We start from the raw sequence: 15,195 nt of genomic DNA, 5'->3' as shown, positions 1-15,195 counted from the left end.
GTGGTCAAGCCAGTGAAATGCGAGTACTGGTTCCCATACTGCTGCTAGGTCAGTTACCTTCAGTAAACTACTGTATAAAATTGGTCATCCTGTGTAGATAACTTCTACTGGTTCTAGTGAGTGGGTCACAAAAAAAAGAAGGTTGTGTAAGATTATTTAACTGAGCTCAGAGATGAGGAGATCAACAAAGTAAAATTCTTCTGAGCCTTGATGGGGAGAAAGAACAGTTTGACAGATCAGGATATATGTTAGCATGTACTCCTGCTTGTGTATACGTGTCTGTGTGATGAATTAGTCTCCAGACAAATGACCTGTCCCACTTGGAGGGATTGGAGTGCCAACCCCAGAGCCGAGTGGATAAATATTTGTCTTCGGTTGTCTTTGGAATGATTAAATATTATTCCAGCCACTGAAACACTCAGATGTTGCATCACTTTCAAACTGCACCAGCTTTGTTTTCCATTTTAAAATATACTGCTGTGCGTCTTTTATTTGACCAGCACTCATTACTTTATTTGAAGGATAGGATTTTTTTGTCTTTACTGTCAACAAATCCCTTGAGAAGACAAACAATGATTTGATCACTTAGTTGATCAATTCATTAGATGTTCCTTTATTATCATCAACATGGGGCACTGTAGTTTGAGTGCTCACTTAAGCACCAAATGTGTATTAATCCGCAGCTGAAAATAGTACCCAACAAATGCACTATTTACTCTTGTTTGAGTAACGTTTGCTAAAAAACTACAGTGCCCAAGTGTTTTAGCCTCTTTTTAAAATGAAACTATATATTTGTGACTGCTTTTTAGAGATTTACATCTTCAGGCTTTGGGTAGAGACGTCAGAAGGTTTTGAGAGATGGACTAGCACATTGTTTGTTTTGGTCTTTTCTTGTTATATGTAGACAATAAGAAAAATATAGAATACACCAGCCTTATCCTCATGTAGGAAAAGAGAACCAGCCACATTTAACTAAACGGTATGTTTTTTTTCCCCCATATTCCTCTTCAATAATCATAATAATATTGGAACACAATTCACAGTCAATATTATCCATCTGTTCCTAATGCTGCTCTTTCTTCCTGTCTGTCTGTCTTAAGGGTCTAGAGGGTTTGCGGCAGTGAGGTCGAGACACCGGAGCTAGTATGGCCCTGGCCCAGCGCTCTGCGATTAGGTCATGGTTTTCCTCTCATTGCTTCACTCACTTGGCTCCGGTAACACTGACGTGAGCACGTGATTGACAGGAAGAAAACTTTCAGCTATCATGGAGATTTGCGTCAGTCAGGCAACCTGCAGCCATTCTGCTGCTGTATCTGGTGTCCTAATGCTGGCTTTTATGTGTGTGCGCGCTGCAGAGTGTGGTTTAGCTGTAAACTATGAATGTGTGTGCCGTCGTAATCAAAGTAATCATCGATTCCCGCATATGTTTGCAGACACGTGTGGGTTCAAATGTCTGTTGGTGTTATGTGCCAGTGCAAGTTCAAATTTGCAGTGATTTTGTGGGCCTTCACACATACGCACACCTGTGTATTTGACAGCGTGTCAGTGACGTTTCACATTAACATGAGTGAATCTGGATGCTGAGCTCACTGTCATTAATCAGCGGGCAGCAGCAGGGGAGTCTGGGTTTTTCCCGTAACCTACTTTCAACTATAGAGACAATCAAATAGATCGAATGATAGACAGACAGACAGATGTGAACAGAGACAGGTAGAAGTGGACAAATAAGGAAAAGCGTGAGTAACTTTTGGAGACAAAGGGGGAGGTATGAAAGATGAAAGAAGAAACAGATGGAGAGAGGGTGTAATTGTGTATTTGATTGTTAATGATTGCAGGACACAAAGCCCAAATTGTTACCCGATCTACATCTAACCCCACTTCCCCTCTTCCTCTGTCTGCTACCCTTCGTCTCCACTCGTTCCTGGAAGGTTTTTTAGGCGAGCCATACAGTGACGTGGCCGAGTTGGTTTAAAAGTCTGCAATTCTCCGGTTCACAGAGTCGTCTTTTAGGTCTGGTTGATGTCAGCCAGGTCGAGCTGATAGTGCAGATCTATGGACAAACTGTCCCTAATCCGCATCAGATCACAAGACCTGACCAGGCTGTGCGTGTGTGTTGTTTGTTGCATCATAGCCATGGGAAGTTAGGAAAGTAACAAAGGTTCCTGGATGTTTTACACACTCTCCCTCTCTCTCTCTCTCTCTCTCTCTCTCTCTCTCTCTCTCTCTCTCTCTCTCTCTCTCTCACACACACACACACACACACACACACACACGTACACACACACGTACACACAATCACACACAGCTTAGTTTGGTCTGAGCCTTGACACGTTGATAAGTGAGTGGCGGCCGGTAACAGAAACCTCCCTGGTCGCCCATGTGTGTACCAGCTGTGGGAACTGGTGTCCACACTTCTCTCTCTCTCTCTCTCTCTCTCTCACACACACACACACACACACAAACACACATTTGAACAAGATGACCCAAGGAAAAGGGGTTCCTCAGCTGAGATCACAGCTGGATCTGCCACAGGACAGAGGAGCTATTTGAAAGGGGGAAGACCGGCAACTATTTAAACCCCTTTGATTCTCTGCAATGTCCAATCAGTAAATTAACTACAGAAAAAAAAAGCCTTTGTTTCTGTCCAGACTGCACTCGTCTGTTCTCCAGGTTGCACGGCTGTGCGTAAAGCCCTATTTCTCATCTGTCCTTCTGTTTTACTGCCATTATTCAGCAACTCTACACCTCTCAAGTCTGACAGCGTGCGCTGAAGAACAGGGGTAAGAAAATACACAATGCTGAGCGGCGTATGTTAAGAGAGGCCAATGTGGTGTTGATTACCTTGTCAGCAATGAGGTTGCTGAGTTTACACAGCCAATGAAAGACTTGAGAGAGACAGACAGAGGGCGAGAAGAGAGGGACAGTGGAGGAGAGGAGTGAGGCTGCCTTTCCATACAAGGAAAGGTAGGGGGAGAAAAGAGGAGGAGGGGGAGGAGAAAGAGAGAGGAGGGTAATATGAGGAGTTACAATGAGAGAGAGAAGGGAGGAGAAATTTGGAAAGAGAGAGCGATAAAGACAGAGGATAGAGGGATAAAGGCTGATAAGGCTGCAGCAGACAGCTGGTTACAGAGATAGAGAGGAGAAGAGTGAGAGGGTGAGTGGAGCTGAATCCTCACTGTGACTCTGCTGCAGCTTCTCTCTGTCACTGACTGACTGATCCAGCACAGGTAGGACACACACTGAGCCTCCATTCATTCTCTGCACAGACGGAGTCTCGCTGATTATGGCTCTTTTAGCATCATGAGATCAAACTCGCTTGTTTTCTTTGTCTTGGGAACATGTAGAATTTTTGAGTAAAAGCAGTGCAGTGGTGGAAAAAGCATTCAGATCCCTTCACTTAAGTAAACATAGCAGTACCACAGTGGAAAAAACTCCATTACAAGTAAAAGTAACGCATTCAAAATGTCGCTTAAATATAATATTATGAAAGTGTATTATAGAATTAGAATTATCTGTGATATTTGATTTGTTTTATGCTGTGGAGTTATTCTGACTGATACATTTACATGTAAACATCATTTTAATGTCGCAACACTTCAAGGTGTTTTTAATTTCTTTCATACTTTTAATTAGTGGTTTAATCCATAGCATGCATTGTGTTTTATAGAAATATTTCTTTTCAATGTGTAGAATTTATTTTAATACAACTAATTACACTTGTCAATGTCATGTGAAAAACGTGCAGTATTTCCCTCTGATGTGTAGTGGAGCAAAAGTATAAAGTAGTAACAAATAGCAAGAATACTCAAGTAAACTACCACAAAACTGTACCTCTGTAAAGGTAAAGGTATTTTCCACCAATGAATTTATGCCATGTTTGTTCTTATGCAACAATAATGTACACAGATGTCTTTTTTGCTTCAGTTGCATCTTTTATAATGGAAGCTTTTTTGTTTGTTTATTTTGTTTTGTTTTAATATAAATCTATTGCCGCTCACTCTTTGCATGTATTTATACTTTTGCACTTACAATATGTAGTACAATATGCAGGCATATGCATGCACCGTCCATCCTCTCTGGTCCTGTTGAAAATGTGGCTTCAGTTAAGTATTTCTTGCAAACCAAAATCTGCATGCTCTCCTCACCTCTCTCTCAGTCTCTCTGTCTGAACTGCTGCCTACACTGGTCATGATTTCCCCTCTGCCTGCTTGAGAAACAGTCAAGTTTCTGACCGCCTGTTGTGATGCATGCCTGACCAAGTGTGTCTAGTCTGTCTGTGCATGAAGGAGAAATGGTACAGCAGGATCCACATTATACAGGAGCGTGTTAAAAAAAAGCATCTTTTTTCTCAGCACAAACTCCTGAATCTGCCACCGCCCCCCTGCAACAAAAGATTTTCAGCAAAATCTTAGTGAAAACAGCAAATTACCTCCCTGCTATCTCCTTGTTAAAAATGAACATGCCTCCTGCTGTGTACACAGATCAGTGTTTGTGCGTGCATACCTGCATGCCTGCGTATATGAGCTGAAGTGAATGTGTATATTATCTCCGCATGAGGCTGCTGTAATTACACAGTGAAGGTGCCCGTGGGGCATTTGGCTCCGTGCCACATCCCCTTGTTTTATTGTGTCTTGTGCCTGACAGAAAAACTGCTGTGTGTGTCTGTCTAAGCTGACTGATGAGAGCGGGCCTATAGTCTGAGTGCAAGTGTAAACTTTATGTCGACTGAAAATGAGCGTGTGGCTCTGTATGCATCAATAAATTCCATATGAATCGTTATGATTGCATGCGTTTTCTGCAGAAGCAGCAGACATCAGCTGGTAGCAGGTCTGTGTGTTTACTGATAAAGGTCAGTGTGTCAGTGTGGGAATTCAAGAAATGTCTCTTTAGTGTGTTATAGTGTCAGTGTGACAAGTTCAGAGGGAAGGTCGAACTAAAATCTCAGTGTAGAATAGGGTCATCTGATTAACGTTCACAGATCATATGACAGTCGCTCACAGGCTGCACAACAACTTAACAGAAATACATTATTTTGGAAAAAAAAAAAAGAAAATCATGTACCGGTAAGTCACAGACTGTGAATTTCCAGAGAAAAATGTTGATCTTCTTTGTGTGGAATGTGTGTGTATTTGTGTGAGAAAGAGACAGAAAAACATCTAAATCTTTGCAACAGCGTGTGACAGGACTGACCTCCTTTTCTATACTAAACGTAAACGTATAGTGGGCGGAGCAGACAGGACAGGAGCAGCTAAGATCACACACTGATGTGAAAACCTCCAGCTCCAGGCAGTGAACTTCCATTAACCCCAGCCTACAGTGCCTGACTACAAGTGGGGCCAAAAACTTTTTATTATCAGTCTGAAAATAATACTGTTATGCCATTTTTCCAAAAATAAAGTTACTTTTTGGAACGACTTGCATGGTTAAGTATCTCAACCTGGAGCTTTAGCTGCCTCCTGCAGAGCAGCCAGTGAGATGATCAGATGACTGAGCAGTGAGATCAAAGCTGGGCTTATGTGTCTCCGTACTCAAGGTATTTTTATGGCTGACTGTACAGTGGTTAATATACATTTAATGGAGACAGGGAATTGATAAAACACTCTGCCTCATATAAGGCTGCGGTCAGAAAAGTGTCAGAGTTGGAGTTTTGCAGCTATATTGGCAGAGTAATACTATCTGACCTCTGGAAATAGACTTCAGGGACAATGTGTTATGTGCGTTGGTGGTGTGTGTGTCTGTGTACGCGCGTTCCAGTGCACGTGTGTGTTTGTGCGCTGGTCAACTTGCCCCAAATTTAACTGTCTGCATTCTGCAGCTGCTTGGAGATTTAGTTATAGTATAGCAACCCATAGAATCACCACCCAAGGCTGCAGCCACGAAACACTACTCTCCCTTTCTGTAGCACTCAAACACAGAAAAATTCATCTGTCATCAGGTCATAAACTGTCACCTCAGAGTGAAAACATCTGCCAATAAAACAGGATGTAAGTGAAATAACATCACCCTTTCTTGCAATGCTGTTTTGTCCATTGTACTTTTCTTGAGGGAAAGCATCCTCAGTCCTGCTGGTGCACAAAGACAAACCACTAGAATGTATAACTTCGTAGCTCATGTAATAGATTTTTTAAACTATGTCACTTCAGTGGGAACTTACTTTTATTTATTTATTTATTTTCCGTCCAATTTGAGCACAGGTTTAAAAATGCACGCACGCAACAAAGCAGGATAGGTCGTCTGTCTGTTGTTGTTTTATTCTAATTCTGCCACCCTCAAAATCAGACACAGAAACAGTTTGGTTTGAGAGCAGAGACGGGACGAGAGTATGGGTGGAAAAGGTAGAGATGAAGATGGAGATGGAAGGAGGACTGGTGAAGAAGGAAGACAGAAAGACAAAAAAAAAAGGTGCACATACACAAAAAAAGAAACAAAAACACAAATGGTTCCTCTTTGCTACTTTCTTCAGCCCTGCACAATATGTAAGGCTGAAATGTGTTTTGAGCAATTATCACGCAGGTGCCATGACCCAACTCTGCCTCTCTTAATAGAGTGTGAGTCTGACTCAGCAGCCGGCGGTCAGCGGATGGTCAGTCAGTGAGGTCAGTAGAGCAGCAGCGCAGACAGGATTTGCATCTGTCCTCAGAGATCTCAGCCGTGTTGTTTTATTTTAGGGCGGCTTCTGTGGCAGACATTACTGTGACAGCGATGAATGTTAACCGTTTTGCCGTGTAGCCACAGATTGGCTCTGCACCAACACACACTCGGGCCCAGCCCAGGAGAATAGAAGTTTTTTTTTTTTTTTTTTTTTTTTTAAATCGAAGGCTTGAGGGTCACTGGGTTCAATAAGCTTTGTTCTTTGATAAAATGAATGTGTTGTGATATGAGGGCAGGGGCGTGGAATTTCCTCTGTTATACTGATTTTCCAGGATTGTCTGGGTTTGGTTTCCTAAATGTACATGTTAAGATCCTTTCAGTTGCTCGCCAATGGACAGAGATTACTTGCCAAAGCACTTCTGAGAGACTTCTTCAGCAGCTTTTGATTTTAAAGTGCACTACGCATTTCATGGTATTCAAGAAAACTTAAGGGTAGGAGCAGATTTATTTATTTATTTTACAATCATCAGGGAAACCCAGCTGTGTGCAAACCTGATATATATCTACCTTACTCACACAACCGTTTTTCATCTCTCCATTTCTTTCAGATGACGCCATCAGAGCACCTGACCTGTGGGTGGTTGCAGCAGCTACTTGTTGTACTTCTGAAGCTTTGCCTCGCCTCTGCTGGGCCTTTGAGACCATTCAATGGGACCGAATGCACAGCCAGGGGTCCTGCTTCCTACATCCTGGTCTTTACAGGTCACTGGAGCCCCCAGGCATTCCCCAAGCAGTATCCACTGTTCCGGCCCCCCGCACAGTGGTCCAAACTCATAGGTGAGAGAGTCATTAGGGACGAAGAAATTGGTTATTGGATGTAAAGTTTTTGTTCAAAGTGGGAGCCAGTGAAAGGACGGGGATGGGAAACGGACTTATCATGTGTCAGAGGTTTAGGTCCTTATTGTCTGCATACACGGGAGTGAGAGATGTTAATGAAGAAGCAAGAAGCAGAGAGCAATAAGAAAGACAGCTTAAATGCTACCAGATGGGTTTTTTCTCTCTGGTTCTCTAACTTCTGTCTAGCGGTATCTTTAATATTTCTCTATTTCTTCAACTCAATCCTACACCCCTTCCCACATTTCCTCTGGTTTACCACAGTGTTGGCCATAAGGACTAGAGTGGAGGTTTTCGGGATTGGTGGAGGTGGGTGTTGATAGTTGGGGTGTGGTGGGGTCAGACCGCTTACCTCAGAGCCAGGAGGAAGAAAAGAAGAAGAGATTCAGGCCCCCCTATTTGGCTTTTTTCCCCAAGCCATGGAGAATAGGATGGATGGCAGATGTTTGAAGGTGTGTGCATGAATGTGTGTGTGTGTGTGTGTGCGTGTGCGAGTGTGTGTGTGTGTGTGTGTTGGACTTCTCTTGTGCATCACAGTCTGTGGCGGCCATGACTATGTCTGGTTTCCAGCTCTCCCAGTGGTGCCCTGCTGCCCTGCCAGAGGATGATGCCCTACTTACTCCACACAGAGACAGGCACCAGAGATTCTGGCACACCCATAATGGCTTTTAATGTTCCCGGTTAATGGGGCAGTAGTGGACAGAAGGGACAAGGAATGGGCTTTGTCGAAAAAGAAGAAAAACACTAGGGCCTAAATGAGCTGACAATGTGGGGACAAATAGTTGGAGATGGACTTTGTCATAGTACGAAGAAAAGCACAACTGGTCCAGGGATTTGGGGGCCTGCAATGGTTTTGTGTTGCTGAATTGTTGAGACCCGGGGTCGAGGGACCAAGGACACTGCCAGAGGGAAGAGAGAATGGAGTTTGTCATGGCCAAAGAAAAAACAGGAGCAATTTAGGAAGGGCGCGTCGTGGACTTTAAACGTCTTGGTAGGGCTTAAATGTGATGTGTTATCGAGTTTCAGGGTCTTGACGCCTGTGGGAAATTTGTTAGCATGGAAATGTAATTAAGTGCACAAATAATGGCAGTTTGAGGAGAAACAAGATAGTGTGTGAAGTGTGCTGCGCACGTTATGTGTGTGGCTATGGTGCGGTGTGTGTGTTAATACATGTGTCAAGAGTGTTTAAGTAGAAATGCATGGTTGTGTATGTGTGCCTGAAAAGTGAGGTAAGGCAGAACCATCAGAGCATTTGTCAGCGTGTTTCTGGCTAACCTTACTCTGCCCTTAAAACCACTGGCCCAGGCCAGTGGCTCTGTGGGTTTCAGTACGGAGCTCCAGAACCTGTGGTACAAACATTTTAACCTAAATCGGTCTCTTGATTCTTGACAGATTTCATAGATAACCAGAAATGAATATGAGAATGTGAAGCAAATGGTTCTGTTGGCCCAAAGGGTAAGAAAAAATAGCACTATGGGTTTTGAGAACAGTTTTTTTTCTTGTCCATGATCTGACTGCCAGATCTGAGATCCTCACCCATCTCCTGGCAGCTCCAGCCTGTGTTGTGGTTTTATCAGTGATAGATGGAGAAAAAGCTGAAACAATAACCATGCAATAATTCCAAAGACACGCATGTGGGCAATTCCTTCAGAAATTATCTGTTTAAGTGCAGGAAGTAAGAGGCAGCCATAGAAATATATACAGGCTCCACGGTGGAAATGATCTCACCGTCTGGCTGAGGCTCTGTGGTACCTCAATGACATTGATATGCATTCCAGTGAATAAAGATATTACTCCTGTCTTCTTCTCTTTCTTGTGTTTCTTTTCTCCCTTTAGCGGTCAGCCATAATCGCCGTTTTCGGCTGTGGGAGGAAGGTGCTCCAGCCAGTGCAGGGGTGCAGAACTTCGCTGAACTCGGGGTGACGGTGGAGCTGATGAAGACAGCCAAGGAGGCCAGGAAGAGACGCATGGTTGGCGCCATGTACCGAACGGCCGGCATCCCTAACGGCATTGGGCACAGCTCCACGGAGATGCTCATGCAGCCCCGGAACTCACTGGTGGGCACAAATAGAACTTAAGCAGAAGCAATACTCATTCACAAAAGCACACACATGCTCAGACGCAGTAAGTCACACAAACCGTGACTAAATCTTTGGTGACCCGGGCCTCCCCATAACATCGTCCATCCGCTCTGACCAAACACTTCACCACTTCTTTCCACTATCCAATCAGACTATGTTTAGCTCAAGTGCTGAGGCCCTGCAGCCACAAACGCCCACATCCATCCTGCGCAGTCTGCGCTCTGTCTGCTGCCTGTCCCACTGACCTCTGGGAGTTCAGGATGACGTTTAATTATAAGGGAATAGTTTCACAATTTGGGGAAATCGCTCATTCTTTTTCTTGCCAAGAACTGAATGAGAAGACTGATACCAGTCTCACTTCTTTATGTCAAATCTGAAAATGGAGTCAGCAGCTGGTTAGCTTAGCTTAGCACAAAGACTGAAATCAGGGGGAAACAGCTAGCCTGGCTGTTGTAGTGACTTCCTGGAGACTTTTGAAGTTTTTTTGTATGGTTTAAACAAGATAGGCGTTTATAGTTGCTGGTAGACAGATTTTGTTTGGACAGTGCCAAGCTTCCTATCTTTATGCTAAGCTAATCCACTGGAAGGCTGTAGTTTCACAGAGATATGAAAATAGTGTCAGTTTTCTCATCACATGCTCATATGTACACTGAGAGTTGCTGTAATCATTATTTCTCACCATACGTCCCTTGAGGTGATCCCTTCTCATGTGATGATGGAGGGGACAGCAGACAGTACTCACAGTCCTCAGTGTCATGCAAAGTTGCATTCTAACATTCATCTGAAGCTCGTTGTGTTACTATCCCTGTACTGCAGCTCAGCAAGGAAACATTGTCCAGGAAAACGCAAAAGGAAATGTTGCACTAAAACGACTAACTGTGACAACTGTCACCCGTTTGATTTGGCTAACTTAAACTACTAAAACCCCACACTACCCCATATTTAAGTCTGTTAAGTGATTTGATGCATGTGGACTGCGTTTGAGCTGTAGTCTCAATGTCCAATTAGAGTACAGCTTTGCTCATTGCTGGACTACAGGGTACCACTGGTGCAGAATAGTGAGTGAGTTTGGGAGCAAAGGCCATGGCTGGAGGCTTGAGCTAAATTTGGGACCAGGGCTTAAACAAAGGCAAAGTATTTGAGGTAGGAATGAGGCACAGCTCTGTGGAAAAATGTGTCATAGCATTCACATAGTTAAAACTTTTTTTTTTTTTTTTAAATATGTAAAGCATTTCTAACATCATAAACAACCCTGTCGGAGGGCATCTTTGGTAAGCACTTGTCATGGACAGCAGCTTAACAACTTGTCGTCTGGGTACATGATGTCTGGGCTGCTTTTAAATGGGTCTGTCTGTTTTTAGATGAATCTCTTGGCAGATTTATCTGTTATTCTGCTTTTCTGTTTGCGTGTTTCTCTCTCCCGGGCTCATTCATTTTTGAATCCCATCCTTTTTCTCTTGCCCACAAACCAAAACATTCATACGCAATACCCCAAAAATCCCATACACATATGATTCCTATCTCCATATTCATGAGCCTCCTGCTATTGCTGTTAAATGCATAATTCAAAACAGACAGATAACACCAAATAAATACCATTCAAGATGTAACTGATACCAACTGGCATTACTCCTTAAGTTTCAGTGTTTTGTAAGATCAGTGGCATCACACGGCAACATCAGAGCATTAAGGTGCTTGTGCTACAGGACTGGGTTGCATGTTTTCTTGGACAACTTGTTCTGTCCGGAGCTTTGCAAAAGATTTGCTATGATGGAGAGGGATCATGGGAGCTTTGAGTAACTGTCTGTGCTCTTGAGATACTTTCTGGCCTGTATATTACAAACCACCGTGGACAGATCAAGCCAGTGACAAGGGATACCCCTGAGTAGACATCCTTGCTGAGTGGCCCAATGGATATAGCAGGATGTCTTCTTGGAAACACTGCTGTTTCAGAGCGTAAAGCACAAGGGGAGGGAGCAATGTTAGTAGGAGAAGGGAAGAAAGGAAGGACAGGATCAGAGGAGGATTCTAAAAAGCAACAGAGCTGTTTCTGATTTGGTTTCTCTGTTTCTTGCCGTGCGTCACGGACAAGAAACAGACCAGTGTGTCATGCTGACACTACCTGCCTCCTGCCCTGAGTGATCTGCTCTGTCTGGTGCACTGGTTTGATGTCTGTCCCAGCAGTCTTCCATCCAGTGCACTATCCGACTCCAAGCCACCCTTTCCTAGCCATCCAAAGCTGCCCAAGCCCACCCATCCTAATCCCAAGCTCAGCCCAGATCCTCAAATGTTGGGCCACCAGTGAGGAGGCGTTTTCAAGTGTGCTGTTCTCTGGGCGTCTGCCACCTCAGCATGTGCTGACCCGCAGGCCACTTCCTGTATGAGGTCACCAGCTCTCGGAAAACATCCATCACACAGGAGACACAGTGTAACCCTGCACAGGAAACTGAGTGGGTGCAAGCATGCATGCGCACACATGCAGTCCCCAGTCCCTGCATTTGTAAAAGGGAAAGTTTATAAATCCTGACACAATACATTGCTTGTGTGTGTGTGTGTGTGTGTGTGTGTGTGTGTGTGTGTGTGTGTGTGTAGACAAGCAGCAGAATTACACAATATTGCTATGGTGGGCTGAGTGTGTTTTTTTTTTAATTATTATTAATGAAAGCCTGAGGGGGACATGAATGTGTGTGGTAAATTTCATGGCAAGCTATTCAATAGTTGTTGAGATATGTTAGTCTGCTCTGAACTGGCCAACAGACATTACCATTCCTAGTACCTCTCTGCTAGCATGGTTACAAAGACGTCCATCCTCTTCGTATTTCTTATGTCAGGTTGTTTTTTTTGTATTGCCCTTTATATTATCTATTTTAACTGTAAACTAAATTTCCCTTGGAAAGTGAAGTTTGAACTAATTGCATTTTCTCTCTCTGATCGACAGCTGTCCTTGATGGTGAAGATGATCCCCAGTCCCGACTGGTTCGTTGGCGTGGACAGCCTAGATCTTTGCGAGGGCAGCCACTGGAAACAGGAAGTGACCATTGACCTCCAGCCTTATGATGCAGGGACAGACAGTGGATTCACTTTCTCCTCTCCCAACTTTCCCACCAGCCCCCCCGAAAACATCACAAAGGTGAGTACCAAGAACAAAAACCAGCACGCATTCATACGTTGAATCATTCCTCTGGTCATTCGTGCATTCATTTCGTGGTGAGACAAAGCAAGGTGGACGGCCTTCGTCTTATTCTTAAAATAGGTTAGCAGCATGGGAATGGAGCATCATTCTTAGCTGTCTCCGCTTAAATTATTGCTTGGCTGACCTGAAATGATTTGAGTAAAAAGGGCCTCTGTTACATAATAGACCTTCTATTCTTTTCCAGCATGTGGTTTAAAGTGAACTATTGTGTTATATGAATTTGTGTTGACAATCTGCTGGCTCTCCCAGTGAATTATGCCGTACTGTTCTCTGCTGACTTGTTCAGATCACGTCTCAGATGCCGAACCACCCAGCCAACTCCTTCTACTATCCACGCTTAAAGGAGCTCCCACCAATTGCCAGCATAAAGATCTCTCGACAGAGCAGGTCACCTGACCGTCAAACCCCAATGTCCAATCATATTCTGCCTAACTCTATCAGTCCCCAGCGCTTCTCAGGTAAGACCACAGGACTCCCGACATCAGTGGTACACAAAGGTTTTGCTTCTACTACATCTGAGTAACTGCTCTACACAAAACCTCCAAATGCTACAACAAAACACTAATAAACAGCCCTTCTTCAGCAGAGAATTGTTTATGCATTCTTTGGCCTTCGCTTGAGACTCACACATAGTTCCTTCATCTCTCTCTCTCTCTCTCTCTCCTCCACACAGTGACACCACTGGACTGTGAAGTGTCTCTCTGGTCGTCCTGGGGCTTGTGTCTGGGTCCCTGCTCCAGAGGCGGAGTTCGCCACCGCACGCGTTACATCCTTTTGCGGCCGGCCAATGCTGGCACTCCATGCCCTGAACTGGAGGAACAGGCTGAATGTGTACCACACAGCTGTATGAAACTTCAGTAACCCACAGAGCACACAGTCACAGATACTGCCAGTAATTTAGCACTGGGACTTTGATGTTATTACTGCTGGACTGAGAAATTCTGCTGCATCTTGAGTATCGCCTTCATAATGCAAAAGATTGTTTTATCTTTGTCATGTCCAAATTGTGGACATTTAAGACATGCTGCGTTATCTGTGCAGCCCATTAGTTTTACATTTAATGACAGTAAACGGAAACTTAAGGCTGGTTGTAGCAGAGTGTTGGACAGGTGTTAGGGTTTGAGATGACACTATAAGTGTTTTTAGGTTTAAAAGTGATTTTTATAAATTGCCATGGATGTGGAGTTGAAAAACTGAAAGTGGGAGACATGACGTGTGTCCCCTCAAAGACTTGTACAAGACCTATTATGGTTTGTTCATTACCAACAGCATACAGTGCAGTTCAAAAGTTTTGGAACACCCCATTTTTCCCCAGTTTTTATTTAAGCAGTTCAAGTTCAGTGAATAACCATAAATGATAGAAAGGTAAGTAGTAAACTGCCCATGGTAAAAAAAAAAAAAAAAAGCTAAATTGCAATGTTGCATTGCATATGCATATTAGAATGATGAGAAAAAGACAAGTAACGAACGAAGGAAGAAAGATTGGTTGGTCAGAGCTTCATCAAACATTATAAGAAAAGACTCCAGACTTAAGCCCCATGAAGCTGCTTTGGGATGAACAGGACAGAGGGTGAAAGCAAAGCAAACTACAAGTGCAAAATATTTGTGGAAACTGCTACAACAGTATTGGGATGAATTTTCCAAACAATAGCTTGTTTCCATTGTAGAAAGAACACCACAAGTATGTTCGGCTGCTGGATGAGTCAAAAAAATTAGATTAAGTTCAGTTCAACAAAATCCCACAATTGTTTATTTTTTATATGCTTTAATTTCAGAAACACTGAGACACTGAATCAAATACATTTAAAAAACATCTGGAAAAATTAAGCTGTTCTGAAATTTTTGACCGGTAGTGTATGCATTTAAAGTGTATGTTGATGGTGGCTTTCCAAATGTACATCTTACATGTATCCACACATGTGCACGCAGACATCTTCAGGCAAAGGTCCTTGCACATACTGCATACTTTTACAGGCACGGAGGCATTGGTTTACATAGGTAACCTATACATGCTTGGCACATGCAGCTCTTTCAAAATAACCTAACACCCCAATTTATAAATATCACCTTTCACAAGAAAAAAACAAATAGCTGACTTGAAGCATTGAGCCAGTCTGAAGCCGCTGGTCTGCAAGATGCAGGTTTTTATAAAATGAAAGATAAATATTTGTTTTATTATCTTTTTTGATATTTTAATGTTGAAATTTTGTACATACTGTATGATGTATCTTATCTTGTATAACTCATGAATAAATATGGTGGTATTTTTCAAATAGAAGACATCAGTGTTACTTTGTTCCCCTGTATGGCTTTTCATTTGGAACGTATTATTATTATGCAAAAGCAGTGTCTAAATATAAAACTCTTGTGAGACCAAAGAACATTCTTAATTTGCACATTTCCAGTAATACACGATGCAGTTATTTGTGTGTGCCA

General features: G+C 43.2%; 1 protein-coding gene across 1 annotated transcript; it reads left to right on the top strand.

Annotated features, from left to right (window-relative positions):
- The first annotated feature begins 3,058 nt into the window (after nucleotides 1-3,058).
- On the top strand, nucleotides 3,059-14,191 carry spon2a (spondin 2a, extracellular matrix protein). The gene is made up of 6 exons (XM_041048260.1): nucleotides 3,059-3,227; nucleotides 7,200-7,428; nucleotides 9,322-9,542; nucleotides 12,505-12,696; nucleotides 13,046-13,217; nucleotides 13,433-14,191. The coding sequence occupies exons 2-6, from the start codon at nucleotides 7,200-7,202 to the stop codon at nucleotides 13,618-13,620; spliced, it is 1,002 nt and encodes a 333-aa protein (XP_040904194.1). The 5' UTR covers nucleotides 3,059-3,227; the 3' UTR covers nucleotides 13,621-14,191.
- Nucleotides 14,192-15,195: the final 1,004 nt, after the last annotated feature.

This window comes from Toxotes jaculatrix, chromosome 10 (assembly GCF_017976425.1).
Source record: "Toxotes jaculatrix isolate fToxJac2 chromosome 10, fToxJac2.pri, whole genome shotgun sequence".
In the NCBI taxonomy this organism is placed as follows: domain Eukaryota; kingdom Metazoa; phylum Chordata; class Actinopteri; family Toxotidae; genus Toxotes; species Toxotes jaculatrix.
This window is presented reverse-complemented; position numbering and strand designations above follow the sequence as displayed.